Consider the following 20614-nt stretch of genomic DNA (forward strand, 5'->3'; position numbering starts at 1 on the left):
ACGGGTTATATGCTCTAAACATATAAATGCTCTTTGTATACATTATACGCCAATAAATATGTGTGCTTCAGATAAACATAGCTTCACACAATTAACCCTCAACCCGGACATTTGTTTTGATAAAAAACAATAGTATACGCGCATTTTATATGGCAGTAAGCCGGTAATAATAACGTATGGTGGACAAGCTGTCACAATATTCCCATACCATTGAAATCCGTTGTCAAATGTTAATTGCATTTAATTGAACATAACTTTCCAGTAATACTGTCCTAAACCATACACCTGAAACACTGTTAACTATAAAAAAGTCAAGGGGATACCTTACAAACGTCGAACGGGTGACTTCACAGCCAATTGTAACACCGCCAATTTCGGGAAGTCCACCTGTACAGCGTGAGGTCGTGTGTTCGATCCCGATCAGATGCATCAGGCAATTTGTATTGTTTGTTACAGTAACTGTTATCATGTAAATATTACGTTCAACGCTGTTTGTGTTTTCTTGTATTACTTCAAATGCCTGTGATTTATTGCATAAACCTTAGAATTGTGTTAAGAACTAAAAGAAACTTAGCCATTTACTTGTAATAAACCTGTTTATCAAACCAGATATTAGAATAGTGTAGGCATATTGGCATTATACCAATTGGCAAAATAAACAAAACCAACCATAATTAATATATTTTCTTTGTTGAAGTGCTATACTATGTTGATTTGTGTTTATTTCATTTGTCATGAAACATAAGCATAAAAGCAAGCGCTGAATAGGAATTGGCGACGTCTTGTGGGAAATATGTATCATTACTGGTGAACCATAATAACTATAATTATCTATGGAAAACAAGAAAATTACAACTGTGGAGATATACAATCCTATACTATAATGTCAAAAGTTCAACAAAATAACTTGCATAACATTTTTCAGGACACCAGTGTCACGTTACTAAACTGTTATATTTAAAGCTGCACTCTGACAGGTAGACCGCTATTACAAGTGAACTTAATTTATCTAATATCACAAGTATGATGGCTTATTTAAGTAATCGGGGAATGCAGTGCATGTTTACAAACGAAAGTAGAACATTTTCACCAATTTTTAGCTGAATTTCACTCAAGAAGCTTACATTTTAGTTAAAACCAGCATTATCGAGTGCTTTGATTTTGTCGGGAATAAAAATGACCGCCTGTTTACCGGAATAAGCATGTTTATACTCTTTTTCTGGATTGAGCTGCATGAATTTGATGAAAAAATCGGTCTTATATCTCCATAAACAATATATTAAATAACCGAAATACGTGTGAAGATTAAACATATTTATATGGCACTTTATTCCCCGATTTCTTAAATAAGCCCTCACAATTGTGATATTAGATAAAATAACGGGTCATACTTACGTTTTATGATGATATCCGTTCTTTTGCTCTAGCTCGAAAGTGTCATTGGCTCTTTTTATATACAGTTCATAAAAGAGCTAGAGTCACTGTTTCGCACCCGTGTAAATGAACCATTATAATTTACATTCTTCAATTATAAATGCTTCATCCTAGCCGTTTGAGCTCTCACCAAGTGCGTCTTGTTCATGCTTTGTTTTCCTGAATTGATGACTACTTTCCTTGTTAGTTTTCAATATACTTTTAGTAATTGTTATCAGCATTTTATATTGAAAAACACCGATAATACAATTCATTTGACTAGTGTTTTAGGTGGATTTGACATAAATATTATCAGGTTGAAAAATAATTGTAAAAATCCTCGCTGTTCTAAACGAAAAGGTTTATTTAAGATAATACCTATTTCCAAATAAGTTACAAATCCTTAACACAAAGTTCTTTCATATGATTTACATTGCATGTTTTGAAACTGTCTTTGACAATTTTATCAGCAATATGTTGTTTGTTAAGCTTAATGCCTTTTGTTCAAATACAAAACAACAAAATGCGGTACAGCCTTGAGCGATATTTTTCTTTGGATGATAATTAAAACATAACTTAAATGTGAAGATGTTGTTTTGTAATTAGCATTTTAATCATACACTTTATCAGGCAAATTTTTTATTTAAGGTTATTTTGTTATAAATGTGTCTTGATTGTATTATTTTCACATTAAAACGTTTGTACTTTCGTTTTCGACTGTTAATGGCAATACAATATAAACTATGCCTTTACTTGAAGTCTTTCTTTAACCGAAAGAAGCGAGATATCAGTTAGCAAATGCTATGTTGTACTTTTAAATAAAAACGTTTAATTTTACGAATACTCAGTTGCCATGCAACACTGGTACTGGCTGTTCTTTGCACAATAATAGACTAAAGGACTTAGATTTCTGCTGTCATAAAATTTTAAGGAAGTGCATGTAAAAGTACTTAATTAAAATGAATGACATGACATAGGTTTGTCCTATTTTACATCTCTTGGGTAAATGATAATGTGGAAACAAAAGAAACATTTTGTTAACACAAAAAACTGAATTTAAAACGTTAGCGAAGTGACTCTGACTCTCACGCTTTTTGTTTAATTGAATATAATACCTTGTAATATCATTGATTATTGTCGTGCGTGAGCTATTTCTAGTTCAGTTCATCTTAATTAATAACGTTAATGTTAAATCATTTGGACCGACCTTTTGATGTCAAAAAAGTACATATTAAGCTCTAAAAAGTTGAATTAATTTTGTTAAAGAAAAAGTGAAACACGAAAAAAATACAAAATATTATACGTCATCACAAAGAAGACAGATATTGGTTGGCCATGCGGTCCTATTGGTATTCTATACAGTATTTAGCTAAGTTTTTATTCCATTTTCTTTTAGGATCCAAGCCAGGAACTACAGTACTCCCTCTATATCGGGCGTTGCTACTCAAAATGCAAATATAGTTTTGAAATTGAACATTTAAGATTAAAGGACTACGTTTCCGTCTTTGTGTTGCAAGACAACCTTAACTTTCACTCATTTTGTTAATTATTTCTTTGCATGATTACCAATGTCATGTTTTATTTATTTTATTCGTCATCGGATTAGTAGTTGTATACCATCTGGACGTGAAACATGAACGTGCTTTAGTTTAGTTAGAAAAATACTAAAAGTAATAACTTGTTTTCATAATATAGTAATAACTTTTAAAATAATTAAAGACCATGCAATACAAAATACATGTAAGAAAATGCAATGACGTCATTTCATCTCGTTTCCGGTATAACGTCATTTGATTAAAATTTGGCAGTTTTCCTATGAAATATCAATTTCGTTTCTGTTAAATTATGAGAACGAAATAAAAACGAATAAATATTTGTGTGAGTGCAATAGTGTAATATATGTTCACATATGTACAGTACAAATAGGCAGGTATGACTGTTCCAGTTTTATGACGTTTGTTTCGTTCGATTCCGGGGAATTGTCTGGATACAATGCTCCACTGGGTGCTGGAGCAGAAAACTATATAAGCATTATTAATTGAACCAGTTTTGGTGCTACTCTTATTCAAGCTGACGTGCTTCTGTTATTGTTCACAGAAAAAGCCTGAAGGCAAACAATATGCAGTGAAATTAAAAGTAAATTTCGCAGTTACTAATTAGTTATTTTAGAAATTAAATTGTATCATTACCTCCAATATGTTGTCATCATTCACCGTTAATCATTGTTCAATATCGTCTGTGTTCACGGCTTTATGCTATATCATTAATTTACAAATGAGAACACGTATTTTAAAATGAAATAATATGTGTACTATGCTGCATGCTTTGCCAAATTCCTTCTGTTTCGTTTACCATCAATCCGTTGTCCTGAAGTTGTTTAACGGAATAAACCAGTGCTAGTTATTTTGTTTGTTTGTGAATAATATATTTGGTAACACTTATTGAAACACATTACTTATAAAGCAGTGTTAACTATTCGTGTCGTACCTTTAGCTTGAAACTTTAAATTGTTTATGTATGGCTTAACTTAAATAAACAAATACTTCGATTTATGCCCCCGATAATCTCATAAAATTGCCACTTATTGACAGGGCAATGCATGCATCAATTTATAATAATTCTTGTTTTTTTTATCTCAATATCAAAATATATTTGCAGCAAACTTCTAGGTGACATGCCACGGTAATATTTAATTGCAAAGGTTTATATTTTCTTTTAAATCTTTAAATCAGTTTTCGACTGGCAATCAATGTTGGTCGTTGTGTCATAAATGACAGCTATGAAATAATTCACATTAACATACATTTCGTCAATATGGCAACATTTTTAAGGTTACAAACGTCGGTTTTTCGACTCCGAACCCCACTGCATTTTCAACCTAAATGGTTTGACTCAAGGGGCAAGCTCCATCTTTGTTTTCACCAACGTCAAGGATCCGCCTCTAGTGACGTATATTTAATAATAAAATGAAATATGATAACGCTGGTTTAGAGAAAAAACTCCGATCTTTATTTAAATAAAAATACAACAGTACGCATTGACGACTTAGATACATCACCAAAATAAGAGATGCATAATACGGGAATTCCATGCGGCCTTTAACTGATATAGCTTCAATATCCTGGCCCTGATTGTGTAGTTATAGTTGGTGTAGCTTGTTTTGGTATATGAGCTCATGCGATTCTGAAAAACGACTAAGCTGAACTTTCGGTCGCATTCAAAAGCTGTTTGCTGCCTTCGCTCGCTCCTGGTTTATATAATATTCCAATACTACATAATCTGTTACTGCTGGTAAAGGAACGGTTATGTAGTACATATTTACTAGAACACGATTATAGGTTATCGCATACAGATCCAGGAAATATATTATTTTCCAGCTTACTGAGTCCCAAAAGTTTTCTAAACGTAACGTGAATACACATTGTCTTTTATCATGACCATAACCCGTCTTTACATTATTACATGTGGTCTCGTTACACGTATGCTGTAGCTGTCGATTATATAGCATGACGCAATATGCCGTGATATGAATTAAATATTAGAACATAAAGTATCATTAAGGTGTTTGTATTATTTTAACTATTAAATGTTATTCCGGATACCAGTTTTTAAAACTAATGCGTATTCTGGACTCCAAAAGCAAAAGGGGTAAACCCGCATATAACATGATTCATAATGTTTTGTCTGAGAGGGCTTAGTTTAACCTTCGGAAAATATATTTAAACAATTGATATGACAAAACATGTCTTATCCCAACTATCAAAATACTTATTAAATATAAGAAAGGTAGCTAATTGAATAAGCTGATTGAATAAGAGTTTAGTTTTACTGTATGGTAACATTCCAGGGGTTTCGCTCTTTATATGTAATAATTAAAGTTTGAACATGACTTTCCACTGAATAATTTTAGTTACATGGGGTAAATGAAGGTGGCACATTTTGGTATTTTTGTACCCACAAAGTATTTAAATTAAATACGTCATGAGATTAATGTTAGAATTATTAAAGAAATCTAAAATCCCTTATACCTTCTTGTAATGCCATCGTGTTAGTGCAAGCTAACAGACTATAACTTAAGTCAATTAATTTGTGAATGTATACAGACACGCTCATCTCCTTAATTCCTTTCCATTTCTTCCTTTTTTCTACTTTCTTACTTCCATCGCATATTAACATTTCCTACTTCATAAATTAGTTATACGTCTTATCACTTTACTCCGAATTATAAAAACAAATATTCTACAAACATAACGGCCTTAACACCATGAGCAGCAGCTTGATAGAGAGAAAAGAGCGAGACAAAAACTGTGAAGCTTTTCTATCATGATAGTTTTGTTTTGAGCATTTCGAACATTCCTATTCCTCTAGTGTTATTGCCAAAGTATATTTTTCGATTATGCTCAAACGTTGCAAAACTTGAAACTATTGTGTTGAAAAGTAAGGTATACCGAGTTTTTGACAAAATCAACTTAACAATCAAAACTAAAGGAACACGCTCAGAAGTCAAATACAAACCCTTAGAAGGCACACGGTAAGTACCCTACCAACACCAAACGAGATATACAGACAAACAAACACTACAAACAGACCTCACACGCATCAATATAGATAAATAAAAACTTCGTGATCAAAGGCAAATCAAGAAATCGGTTTCGATTTATGTCTAACATCTTGACTATTTTTCTTTAACCTTTATTTCATAAACTCTTTCAACGTTCTTGTTTGTTAAGCTCAATGTGGAAACAATTAAGGTTTACAAGTATGCCAAGGCAATAAGCAAATACAATCTAGAACAAATAGTTCTGTAAATAAAAACCGGGCATATCAGAACGCATCCATAAAACCTCATAACCTCAAGTGTTGACGCTTCAGAGAGGTAATTATTAATAAGTAATTGTATAACAGTTTATTACCACATCAACTTTATTGTTGCTGATTCTTTCGTGCGGGATACAAAATAATCAAGCGCCCATCTGGCACAAATGGCACATAGAACCGCGACAAGCAAAAATGGATAGTAAATACGACGTAAATTCGCCACCAATATGACATCATACTATCGCGATAATGCCAATATAACAACTGCTTTTTATAAAATGTTTGTATAAAATGTTATGTGTATCTTTATGCAATAATGCCAAAAACAAATTAAATAAAATTTTCAACCTTAAGATACCAATCTTCTTGCCGCGGCTCCTATACATCTCGGTAGAATAATAGGCCTTTAGTAAAGTATAAACTAATCTGTTTCATCTTGGACGGGGAACAATTTTATAGTTTTCGCTGTAAACATTTCAAGGTACATTTAAACTACCGTAGTATAGCTCAAAGGAACCCTGAAATGGTTTGTCTAAAGCCGGGTTTTATCATTTTAGCCGTATCCGTAATAACCGCAAATCAGAAAATAATACGAAATTGATAGCTATAAGCAACGATATACTTGCAAATCCAAACATGATTAAAGACTGCGTCTCAAAATATAAGTTAAAACAAAATCGAAATAATATTATAATATTAATAAAAACAACTTGCGTGATATAATTGTCGGTCAATGCCTTAGCTCTTTAATGGATATAATACAAATCATGATTGCATGTTTGGAAAGGTACGAATAACGAGAGATTTGTAACTTTTCATTCAAAGCCTAGATATTATAAACTCGTAAACACTTGAAAATTACTTAACGATTTGATGATCCAGTTAACGCAAAAATAATAAAAAAATCCTTTTTTATTGTAATTGGTATTGCGCTTTATTTATATATACCAATCATAAAACTGCACATAATACATGTCGCAAATAAATGTTGTATTTAATACACTCAAGTGTAATACGGTCGTATTTCAATCAGTTGACGTCACGTTATGATAAGTGCCATTGCAAAATGTTAAAATGACACCAGAAAGCAAGACAAGTGCGTCATTTAAATGACATTTATTATTAAGGCATGTGTCTTTTTAATGATTCAACGAGTTATGTATGAGTATGAATTCATTCAGGTAGCGCCTCTTAAAATATGAATCGGCAAAAATCCAATCCATTCAAATAATATCACCCGGATCAAAACGCTGTTCTTTGTTTCGTGCCGTCTCTAAATCTTGCAGCATTTTGATTTCTATCAGTTCTAAGGGTTGTTATAGAGAATACGGTAATCATAACTCTCCCATATCTGCTCTTAGATATATTAAACGGCTATTTTCTCATTCGCAAATATTCAGCTAACCTGTCAACAAACAGTAGCATCCACTGCTCGTTCGAAAATGACTGGAATACTTCAGCTGTTGTTACTGGTCAGCGCGACAGTGGCTTCCGAGCCATCGTGTCCAGCATGCTCCAAATATGACTACGAGGAAAAGGTGCTCGAGAGAATGATCCGCATGGAGTTCGCTTTTGAAAAAGTGTTGAAGGAAAATAAGGATGTTAGCAAAACTGTTGAGCAAGATCTAACGCGGATCAAGGTAGAAAACGAACGTTTACACGCGACCGTTGATGCCCTAAAGAATCAACAAGAGCAAGCAGAACGCAGACTGGTTTCGCTCATGGAGGAAGTTGAAAGAAACCAGTCCAGCACACTGGTGAAGATAGTTTCCGATTCAAACACTACGTTAGAAAAAACCATTGCCGCCTTCAATGATATAAAAGGTAAGTTTAGGTTTAAGCTTTAACACTTTAAAACAAATGAAGTTTTATATACTTAGTTTGTATGAGTACTAATAGAAATGATATTAGTTCGCTTTATTCATAACGATCAATTTTACGCCCTTTACAAATCTTTAAGACAGGAAATTTCACTTCCAACGTTTTGTAATAATGCTCTCATACGATTGAGGACGTGCATAATATATTTTAAACAATAGCAATAATAATGGATAATTGTAGCAACTCGAGCTATATGTTATGTTTAAAAATGGTTTTGTGTAACGAAATGATTATCTTAAAATAGTATTAGCCCGTTCCTTAGGTGACCCCCATCATTTTTTTCACACAATTTTGATTGCCAGGGGCGGGGCCAGTGTCCAATATATGTCTTTATGGAAAACTTTTAAAATCTCAGACCCGATTTCAAAAGATTTCACAGAAATGTTTCTTTTGTTACCCTATATCAAATTCCTTTGCCCCATTGTGATACATAAAAACTTGACCATCAGGGGCGGGGCTATATTTAAATATATTTTTACAGAAATGCAAGTGACCCTTTTATCAATATTATATTTTTTATTATGAGTTGTATTTTTATTGTTTTACAATACTTAAAGATATCAACTTTAAACTACATAAACGTATTCACTATAATAATGCGCTCTTTTGAGACAAGTTCTATAATTCCAAGTTTAATATTGTTAGACTAATGGCCCTTCGTAGCTGACTTAAAAAGTACATTTCGTTCATTTAAAAAATGCCTTATTATAGTTTCACCTGCGGCATATGGACAGGCGGTGTTCAGTATTGTGTCCGATCAATTACTTAAGAACCTGTCGTTCTTTACAATGAAAAATGGCATGTGATTGTTCGAATAATATATCGATCGGAATTCTAGCAATACTTTTAATATTTTCCATGTATTACAATCAATTCGTCATTTTTCGTTTAGACGGACCCGCATAAGTTTAATAAAAAAATAATAAAAATGATAAGTCCTTAATATACATTTTCGAAAAACCGTATGAAAGCTGTCATTGGTTGAAACCCTTAATTATTTACATTTACAGATCATTTCCGAATAGAAACCTTGTTTGTTTACAGTTATATTTGTTTTGTTTTAATATTCAGATAAGATGTTTTGTTCAGGTTTTTGTATTATTGATGTTAAAACACTAGATCAGAGTATGATGCACATTGGACAAATGTGACTCCCATGCGCTTCCATTTTTCCATCAACCATTGAGCAAAACACCCGACTGGGAATATTCTTCTCTTTAGTAAATTATCTCACATTCGAAATGTACACGTCTACCTACACATATGGCTATTATACATTACATATTAAAATCTTGTCGATATATACAAATCAATAGCTAACAATTTGTAAAGCTTTAAAACATATTTTAAAATCTAATGCCCACACCTTTAAGATACAAGCTACTCACTCTAAGCATTATTTAACGTATTTAATTGGACATATTGGAGGGATCGAGTGTGGTTTCCTCTCATTAACGTGACCTGTTAAACATTATCAAAAATGCAAATGAAAGATCAACTTTGGGAATTATTTAAAACTGAGATAGGGAATGGAAATATAAATTGACGAAAATGATAGTAACGTCATTAATAATTGAATCATATATATATATATATATATATATATATATATATATATATATATATATATATATATATATATATATATATATATATATATATATATATCTACTACAGATATTAAGGTGACCATATATATATTAATCTAGGCATTATGGGGACCGCTGGATTAAGGCGACAAAAATTGGTCTCCTTAATATTTTCAGTCCAGATTTGATGTATCAAATGTCAATAAAAATGTCCATTGATAGTAAGTTGATAAGCTTGAATGTTTATTTACGAGATCATTTCATTGTTTTAAATCTTATTATCTTTTATTATCAAAAAAAATATTCTTAAACTTTTGTGCGTGTATATTTGTGTATCCATAAAAATAGCTATTAAGGCGACCAGGGAAAAAATCATAATTTTGGTCAAAAATAGCTATATACTAAGCATTTTTTATTTGTTTTACTTTATTTAAAGCCTATTTAAAGTATATTATCCCAAGGTTTCATTCCATAAAAAACAGAAATAAGGAAATTCGATATTTCATGTACCATCAGCATCCAAATTTTCAAGTATACAGAAATTTCACTTTCCGGAATATAACGGAAATTTTCGGGTATCTCCGTGGTACCATCTCCGTGCAATTATGCAGTGTGGCGTTCATCTCTTACGGAAAGAGAATGGTAACTTGGTAAGTGTTTAAAATACATATTCAACGTTTTTTTTTTCGTTTATTTTTATGACTTTTGTACAGTAGTATAAATCGTCCACCCTTTAGATGAAAAGCAAATGATTTATCCGGATTTTGTTCATCCGAAACTAAATCACTAGTATCAACATCCGGTGTAATTTTTGCTTGTATTTTGGAGAAACTCGATTGATTTCTAGCAAACTTGGTTTACCACTACATCGTCGCTTATTATTATTTGGTATGTTCCAATCTAAAAAGGGATTTGCTCCCTTAACATCTCAGATTTTAATAAATAAAAGACGAAATGATACAAATGCCTTACATTTTGTTTGTCAATGTCATGTCATTTGTCATTCTCATCACCTTTGAATAGCAGAACAGAACGAACACTATCACCAATTCGTATTGTGGCTTTTTGCATGTGTCTTAAATTTTCATATTTGATAATAAATGCAACAATAAAATATTTCCCTTATTCTGCCACAGTTATGCACCAGTCAATTGTAACCATGGCCCTCAGGCAGGTCTTGTTTATACCAGGGATAGCAGGGGAAATGGGCCATGTTTTTACGTTCCAGGTGGACCGGCAGTGCTGAGTGAATGCAGTGTTATTGCTTTTGCGCTGAAAACAGGGAATGGGCCTAACCTAGGATGCCCCCAGGGGCATTTGACAGGGATCTGGTCATTTCGTAACCTTACCATTTCGTAACTGCTGAATCTTGGTTATTTTGTAACCATTTTGTTAGTCAATTCGTAACCATCAATAAATCAATTGCTCATATGGTAACCACCATTTAACAAGGTGATAAATAGTACACTTAGCACCTCGTTAAGTGTATTGTTCGAACCTGGATGTATATGGCACAGCAACCAAGACACCAATTGGGAGACATTACTCAAATTCTCACTAGTAACAAGCCAATAATTTATGTTACTCAATAGTTATTAGATATATATCATGGTAAATTAGAAATGATTTGTTATACTACCAAAATATGTTAATTATTTTCTTACATTTTGCTTACTTATAAACAATAATTTAAGACTGATCGCGATGTATTTTTGAGTAAAATTACGTTTACATAAATGATCATTCTTGACCTATTTCATTGACTATATTTGTTTGAATTGTTTAAAACGAAAAAAAAATTGTTTTGTTCTTTTCTCAATTGATCCATATTCTGCATACTTTATATCCGAAACCGACAAAAAACAGCCTAAAATTATTAGTTATGGTACAGTGGAAACTCACTAAACCGGATCTCCACAAAACTGGAATCCTCGGGATACTGGAATTTTATCAGAGTCCCGGTTTTCCCCTTCTATTTTCAATGTAAAAAAATCCCTACAAAACCTGAACACCGGAATTCCGGATACCGGACAAAAAATCGAGAAAATTTGTTAGTTGTCAAAGTAATTTTACCTTACAAAACCAGACGTTTTGTTCAAACATGTCAAAATAATTCTGTGTATTAGGAATTCGCGAATCACGTGTCATTTTGTTTTGACAGCCGGTACGTCGTTAAATATTACACCTATGATGTTGTGTTAACACGATAATCGATAATGATGATTGCGCTGTGGATTGACTGTCGCGCGATAATCAAACGATAATCAAACTTGTGAAAAGAAAATTGATTAAAACATTTATTTGTTTGTTGCAGAAAATAAAGAACTAGAAACGGTTTTTTAGTGATCATTTTGAAGTGTTGTTTTATCTAAAGACTTCTATGATTGAATCAAATTAGAGCGGTGCTTTAATTAAACTATCAAACATACTAAACAAGCATTAAATTACGAGAGTTGTTTTATTTCAAGACTTGGAAAAAAAGATGGTTATAAAACGCAGAAATGTTTAATTATGCTTATCACTTTTGCAAGTGCTTTAATCATGTCTCAACCTCCGTCTAAACGTCGGAGAGTTGAACTGTCCCTAGAGGACAAAAGCCTTTAAAGGTTAACTCAGTTAATATATTGAGTAAACTTACTCCGTACATCGAATCCCCACTAAACCGAAAATTTTGCCAGTCCGGACCTTGTCCGGTTTAGTGAGTTTCCAATGCATTAATTTCCAATAACAAGATACAGAATTAAACATATGGGCACATTTTTAATACAATAAGCATATAAAAAGCGCATACTCTCATTCGGCAAACTTACTACATTTTACAATACTTCTATGCAATTTAAAAAAAATGAAATTCTAAAGTTATATGGTCTATATATTTAAAAAATATTGGCTTAAGGTCACAATTCCTCTTAATGGTAGAACATGTATGAATTAAAAAATTATTACATTTAATATTCAGCCTACTTATAATATTTCCTTCGCAACGTAAAAAATAGCTAGTGTGAATGTTTCTATTTGTCATAGTTTCAGAGTTTATTGGCAAATCGCACTACACTATTAGGAATAAAGAAGGAATACAACTACTAGATTTAACTTTGTTTATGTTGTTATTTTTATGTTTTATACTTACAGTAAACTTATTTTGTAAATTCAAATGGTATTAAATTAATTCCTCATAATTATAGGAGTCAACGGTTAAGATATGACCATTCGATTTCTTAACGGTTACGAATTGACTAACACAATGGTTACGAAATGACCAACAATGAGCGGTTACGAAATGACCATAATTCATTTGACAGGGCTTTTACCAGCTGTTTGTCTGTGCAGAGCGGGAATTTTACCTGGGATTGGCTGGACGGAAAGTCAAAGTCCCCGCTATTAGCAGGACCTTGGGGGCCCATGCTGCAATTGACTGTTGCATTATTTGGATTTTTTCTTAACTTTACGACACGCCCCCCTACAGTATTTTATAGTCAAGTTTAGTAACATTTATTTACAGAGATTGGATAACTTAACAAGTAAAGTAAACTGTACTGAGCTTTTGAACAAACCTACATACTTATAAATCAAAATTGATATTTTAGGGTCTACACTGAATAAACGCAAAATGTTGGTTTTGATTTGCTAAATTCGAACAGTATTTAGTCTATCCACACAAAATTTACAGGATCATCAGATAACAAATTTTCTAAAAATTCTCTGTTTGCCAAATAGGGAAGACAGTGGGGTTAAAAGGTTGCTATCTGTGACCAAAAAAATACTGTTCAAAATTGTGAGTATTCATTTATCTTTCATTCAGTAAAGAGCATGCAATGGCATAGTGGTTGGATTAGATAATCTGACAGCGGTGCTGGACGTAAGGAGTTCAAATATTGTTGTGAGTTCAATGTACCAAAGGAATACCTTTGGAATACACAATTATCTATAAAAATGGCAGAGCAAATTGCCCATATTGTAGTAATGTCTTAGATCCAGCTTGGATAACTTGGACACAGTAAGCGGTTCACACCAAGGGAAATTCTCAGATTAAACAGCGCTTATGAACTTGAACATTACATTTTTCATTGAGACAAAGAAAAAACATTATTGCTGATGTTCTGAAAACAAATCTTGGATTTATACTAATCACCACCAAAAATTTAATTTTAATCACACAATGTAAACAACTGCGCCACAGATCTATCTTATCTGTATGTTTAGAGTTTTTAAAATTTAGCAGTTAAATATAGATTAGCATACTGGTAGGTCTGGTTGGTCTGTTGCTTTAGATGCTAAGTAAACATAATGTCAGTGATTTCATCACTATTTCTATTAAAATATCAGTTTTCTTCTTCAGAGCTTCTCACATTTGCACCATTTTTTACCATTTGAATCATAAAAAGATAACAAACAAACACGGATGGAACATTTGAAAATACAATTCAGTTGGTTTCTATTTTCATGCTCATTTTTGTTAAAATTATTCTGCTTGAATGTGATTTATGTTGCTTAAATTTGAACTTAACTTTTTGTGAATATTTAAGGAATGTAAGGGGTCAGATTTCAGATTGCTCATTATTTCTGGAATGTCCACTAAATACTTTATTTGATTGTGTACACTGCACTTTCTTGTTAAGCATTCATCCAAATCATTTGGGTAAATATTGGCAGACAAACTGCTTTTAGATTTATACTGGTCATCAAAACCGGCACTGACAAAACATAAGATGTGTTTAATTAATGTTCGGGAAAGAGGTTTAAAGGTGTCCGCCCACAACGAAATGCTTGCGGGTCACAGTACCCCTTCAAGTAGTTCTGGAAAAAAAATTATTCTCTCAGGTAGCGTTTGATTATGTGTACATTGTATCCTTGTATATATTCTCAAGTGTACACATGATTTATATAAGGTTTGTACAATTTTAGTTTTATTTAGATTTTAAAATTTTGACATTTTTTTTAAGATTTGCCTGCCCCTGTCTAAACACTTAAATTCTTGGTCTTTGGACTATTGTCTGCAACTTCAAAACACACTTTTTGGAACAGGACACATTTTTTCTGATATTTTATCCAGTTTGGCTGCAATATAAGTTGTATTTATCAATCAAGTAAAAAATGACATTTATTTTTCCATAATTACCTGGTAGTTATTTGTTAATTTGTTTTAATTCATGGATAGGTTTATTGCAAGTGTCATGGAAAGCTGGAACTTTTCAGTACAGAACATGCAAACAGAGAATGAACTGTGTGTGCCGGCTTTGTGAACAAAAACGCAAGGCGGCTATGGTAAGTTGCGTCAAGATATATCCTTGGGACCCCCCCCCCCCCGGACACGCAATACAATTCGTGTTTCGCTGATCTGTTGGCTGGGATCAGATCATCCATTTGGGGATTTAGATATGTTACCCCAGCCAACAGGCTGCATGTTTAATTTAACTCAATACTAAGCTTTGTTTTAGTTCTAACATCAACATGTTTATATAATTGCAGTTGCTGCTTGGGACATTAAAGTTAAGTCAGCAACCGTCTACCAGACTGCAAGATTCATCTCTTCCAAAGGATGTCGTACCTTTCCAGGTGGGTGTGCATTGATTGATTGATTGATTGATTGATTGTGAGTGTGTGTAAATGAATAACTGTGAAACCATAACCAAATGTTGGGCTGTAAAGGTGTGTATGTGCATGCTTCACATATTCTCCATCCTTTTGGCATACTGGACCGTCATCAGACACTCTGCCATGAATGTTAGAGAGTTTAAAGCTATTTCTTATTTTCCTGTGTAACTATGTTGATGTTAGATTAAATTTACGCCGCCGTGTTACTGAGTAACAATTTGAAATTGGGCCAAAATCATCAAGCTAGAGCTTTGCATAATCTTTTTCAAACTTCTGCGAGATTTCTGCCCTTGACAATATTTGCTCGCAGCCCCCCTTAAAGTTGCACTTCGTTCAGTATTTGAAAGCTTACGGATACACTTTTTTGTTAATTTGAGATCTTAATGTGGCTACTTCTAAGTAAATAGATGCTCAAAGTAACTAGATGCTCTGGGTGTTCACTGGGTGACAAAGGCTACACAGTATTGGTTGTTTCTTTTTTCTGAAAAGATGTTTCTAGTGAATTGCCCAGTTGCAGTGGTTTTGACGCCACAGAACCAGCATAGCTCCATGACAGATATATATGTTTTTGTCATTGATGTCAGTACTGCTGTATTGGAGGCCTCACAATTTCTGTGTGGAAATGTCATCTGATACACTCATAACGGCGTATTTCTAGCATAGCTGTCATAAGTGCATGGCCATTCTCTGTCATTTTCAGATACACTGTGTTTTGTGTGGATATGAAATGCAGAGTGGTACCACCAATCACCTAAGCCACCATTCCCCTAACAGACAATAGGCTCAAGGGGACAGTTCGTGCAATTTACAGAAAAGCTCTCAATTGTAGCCCTACGAACTTAAGGTAAGCGATAAATCTGGACTTCAAGATAACTCTGTACTCACTGTAAGTTTATACTTCATTTGAACAAAACATAGGGCCGAATTCAGAACAATCACTCTCACTCACACTCAATGAGTTAATCCTCTGTAATCACATAACGGTCGAGATATTTTTGAGTGAAAGGTATATCCGTATTCACAGGTGTGAGTGAGACTCAAGTGTTTTGCGTGAGTGGGACATTTGTGAGTGCTCGGCTAGGCCACATGAACCGCCCTCGAGGATTGGTTGTGAATAGGAATTGAATGAGTGTATGTGAAAAAAGTACATGGCAAGTAGAAAAGATGAAATATATCAAATATTTGGAACAAATAAGGGACATGTATGCTCGTTCCCAGACAATATTTAAGAGACCGGGATAATCCATTGAAGTACATGTTCATTCAATTACGTGGCCATCTATAAACAAAACAAATTCAAAAGGATGCGCCTATCATATATTTGTTTTGTCTCACAATGATCTTGAACCCCCAGCAATGTTGATGTTTGCAATTCATCAATGGCTGCAAAGACAGGCAGCTAAAGGTACGTGAAGTTAGCATCCTAGCGGCATGAAGTTAGCGGCCTAGCGGCGTGAGGTTGACGGACTAGCGGCCTAAATTTGTTATCTATTTCAAGGTTCAATGGTTTAAATGGAAAATAAGATAAATCAATGTCTTTAGTCGTACATTAGCGGCCTTAAATTGTTTTCTACTTCAGCGCATTTTTATATGAGTTTTCTTCTAAAACAATGCTAAAATAATTGTTTTCCTATGCAAAATACATCACGCTTGAGCGGTCTTGCGGCGTGAACTTGGCGGCCTGGTGGCATGGCGGCCTAATATTTCCCAAAACTCATCCAGCAGCCCATGAAAAGGGGGAAATGCTGATATTCGCTAAAGGATGTTGATTTATGAAAAGGACATTTAATTTATCATTGTTTTAGAAAAGAACGCATATAAAATGCTTTGGAATAGGAAACAATTTTAGGCCGCTAGTCACATGAGGCGGCTAGGCCGCCAGGCCGCTAACTTGACGCTGCTAGGCCATTTCATAGCGTGGTAAGGGAATTGATATGTATTTTCCAGCCTACATTCAGCTGGATTATTATTACTATTATTATTATTATTATTATTATTATTATTATTATTATTATTATTATTATTATTATCATTATCATCATCATCAGCAGCAGCAGCACCACCAACACCAGCAGCAGCACCACCAACACCAACACCACCATATAATCATCAACATCATCATTATTATTATTATTATCGTCATCTTCATCCATTTTCCCCTACATTTCTTGAGTTGTTTTTCACTCCGAGGTGTTATTTCCCCATGAGAAGTAGATTAATTCGCTAATTCTATCCATCTGCTATTTTTTCAACTTCCATTTTTTCAACTTCCATATATTATTTTCAAACGCCCAAGACCGCTTTATGTAGAATACAAAAGCAAGATTATATATGAATACATATTTAAATTACATGGAAAACGGCTACATATTTAAAACAGCAACAACAATGACAACAAAAACATGCATTTAAACGTATTTTGCAACAGTTATTTACAACCAAAAACGTTTATTTTTATTAACCAATTGTTTTAAAATGAAAATATCAGTTTTAGAATAACACTTATTATCATTTGTTTGTTGCCATAACTAACAATAAGGTTCTCAAATCTCAAATAAACATATGTTTACAATGTATAATGTAAACATCACCATAGTCAAACAGATAATCCGATATGATCATGTAAACATACGTGTATAATTATATACTGTATTGCTCACTTGATGAAGTGGAGTGTTAGCGAGGCGTGTGAATACGAACAGATCACTTGAGTGTCACTCCCCATATTCCACTCAAGTGATCATTTGAGTGTCCCTTACGGGAATGTGGTTGGAGTGTGAGTGAGAGTGGATGTTCTGAATTCGGCCCTTACAATTTCACCATCAAAATCCAGGTTTAGATCCCAGACCGAACTTTGTCTCCTTCATTAAACTTAATTTCAGATGTTCTATAAGCCACATACATGTTCACTACTTATGACGGATAAGAACTTTCGCAAATGGATTATAAATGCGTTTTCCCAGATTTACACCCTCCTCTTGCAGATACTGCCGATGGTGAAGCTTGGATGCACCGGGCCGGTTTTCCAGCCGTGTGGAATCTCCAGCTGAACTGGGGCCGGGAATTATATAAGACTCCTTAGCAGCATGGTGAGTTTTTGCGTATTTATTTCCAGGCTCATATACCCGGCCAGACTTCTGCGTTTAGGCTTTCCTGTCGTCATTTTTTTAAATAACGTATCTCAAGTCTTTCAATGAAATCACCACTGTGACACCTTTGGAGACTAGATTTAAATTAAGGAACCATTATGTGTAGAAAGCCTTGGGGTGATTTAAAATCAAATTAATAAACAGGATTCTCATGGTTCATGGTTTATAATTGGTCTTGTGGACCTTTCATTCTTTACTTTGGTAACAGCCGCTTAAGTATGTAAGAAGGGGGGGGGGGGTACAGATGTGATAGTAAACAGTGTTTAATACGGTATATTTGTTTTTATTTTATCACCAGTTTGAAGGTAATGATTTTGTTAAATCAGGGTTAAGTAACAAGTTTAACACAAACACTGTAACATGTTCTTTATTTCAAATAAATCTATAAATTATCTCTGGAGAATTTAGTCTGATCTCCATTTCTCAGAAAATGTAGCTGTCTAAGTGCCTATTCCATCAATGAGTATCACTGTCTTTAAATTGCTGTTGCGGTACAGTTTAAATAGCAAAAGTTTTATGGCCCTGCTTGTTTGCAACTCCTCATTCATTTTTGTACAGCGAGAAAAGTAAGGGAATTCTAGAGATTTACTAGAATTATGGATTGTTTTTCATGAGTTACACAGTACATAAGGAGGAATAAATGTGTACACAACTCCTCATTTTATTCCTGTTTATTATTTATATATGTAACATAGATGTGTACAAGACTTAGAAACATGACATAAAAGAGCTCACTTTGATAAATTTTCTCAAAAAAAGATATCTTTACTGTTAAAGTAAGAACTTTTACTTCATAGTAAGTAATGTCTTCTGCTCATCTTTATGACATCATTACATGGAATGGAAACTTCCCAAGATACATTTCCACATGGCGCAGCTCATTTATATATATTGCTGATGGATTGTTTAGAAAGGGACAGTTTTAATTGGACAAAATGTTTTAATCGCCATTTTACAGAGTGCCAGCCAGTCATTGCTGTTCTTGCATTGCTGAGGAGGACAGTCCTGCCAACATAACAGTTTGTTCAATAACAGGTAAAAAACTGGTCTCACTTTACATTTTCAACCACTGCCAGATAATATAATCTTATATAATGATAACTCCTTCTTCACAACTGGTGTTAAATATACAATGATTAAACAAACAATAAAATGAAAATTATGCTCTTTAAACTAAGAACCATTATTGACTGTCTGATGCTACTGGTAAATGAACTGGTCTTGATGTCCTTTTCTTGAGATAATAACTATTTGCATATTACCCCGGTACTACTATTGTACATTCAATAGAAAATCGTCTTGTTTGTATTGTTAAATGGCTTTATAATGTTCCCCACTTCCTGATTCTTGAAAATTACGTGAACAAATGACAATCGTACTACCATTTAAAGTTTGATTAAATTTCGTACAAATGTGTTTGTTTTAATTTGCCTTCTGCTTAAAGTAAGGGTGTATATACTGGGCTAGAAGTGCTGAATTTCATCGTGAATGACAGTGATTATCCATAGTTTGAATTTGGTTCGGACATGTTTGACGGGAATTCAAAGACATTTTTTTGTCATCATTTTCGCATACATTGGTTCATTCTAAGATAAAAAATATAACCTTTTTCAAAATGTTTAATCTGTGAGAGTGCAGCTTTAATAGACATGTGAAACTAAACTCTCAATCAAACTTTGGTAAAAGATCAAATGCGGGGCTCCGTGTGCGGCATAGACCGTGTTAATTTTTATTTAATATGATGAAGAGCTAGTTAAGTTATCTTTGTTAAAAGTCTTTATTTGAAGCAAAATATGTTTCAATACCCTGTATGAATTTTCTTCGCTGGATATTGATTTATAAAAAAACATTGCTCCAGGGTGCGGAGCTATTTTTTGCTATATGTCTATATGGAAAAATCTTCACCTCAGAAGTCAACTTTGTTCCCCAATGTGCAAGGCACAATCGGTGAAAATAATTTCAATAAAAGTCACTGATTATTATTATTGTTATTATTATTAATAAACTTTTACTATTTCAGGAGACAAACAGAAACACAGAGGTGCTATACATTCTGATAGAAAAACAAAAGCATCTCCCATCATTTTGGCGTGGCTCAGATCAAGAGGAGAATTTTAAGAAAGGTAATAACTGAGCGACTAAGAACATGCAAGTTGCATTGGTTAGAGT

The 20614-nt window shown here is 33.5% G+C and overlaps 1 protein-coding gene and 1 long non-coding RNA gene across 2 annotated transcripts in view; both read left to right on the forward strand.

Moving 5' to 3' along the window:
* The first annotated feature begins 7635 nt into the window (after positions 1-7635).
* The window catches only part of LOC128205086 (uncharacterized), a 36472-nt gene continuing 23493 nt past the window's right edge, over positions 7636-20614 (forward strand). Inside the window, exon 1 of the mRNA XM_052906504.1 lies at positions 7636-8055. Coding sequence (XP_052762464.1) covers positions 7674-8055 — 382 coding nt within the window. The 5' untranslated portion in view covers positions 7636-7673. The remainder of the gene's footprint in view (positions 8056-20614) is intronic.
* Positions 10450-20565, forward strand: LOC128205087 (uncharacterized). The gene is made up of 6 exons (XR_008256170.1): positions 10450-10589; positions 15171-15257; positions 15997-16140; positions 18281-18385; positions 19404-19480; positions 20466-20565. It is a non-coding gene; the product is annotated as an uncharacterized LOC128205087 (long non-coding RNA).

This window comes from Mya arenaria, chromosome 10 (assembly GCF_026914265.1).
Source record: "Mya arenaria isolate MELC-2E11 chromosome 10, ASM2691426v1".
NCBI classification, from domain to species: domain Eukaryota; kingdom Metazoa; phylum Mollusca; class Bivalvia; order Myida; family Myidae; genus Mya; species Mya arenaria.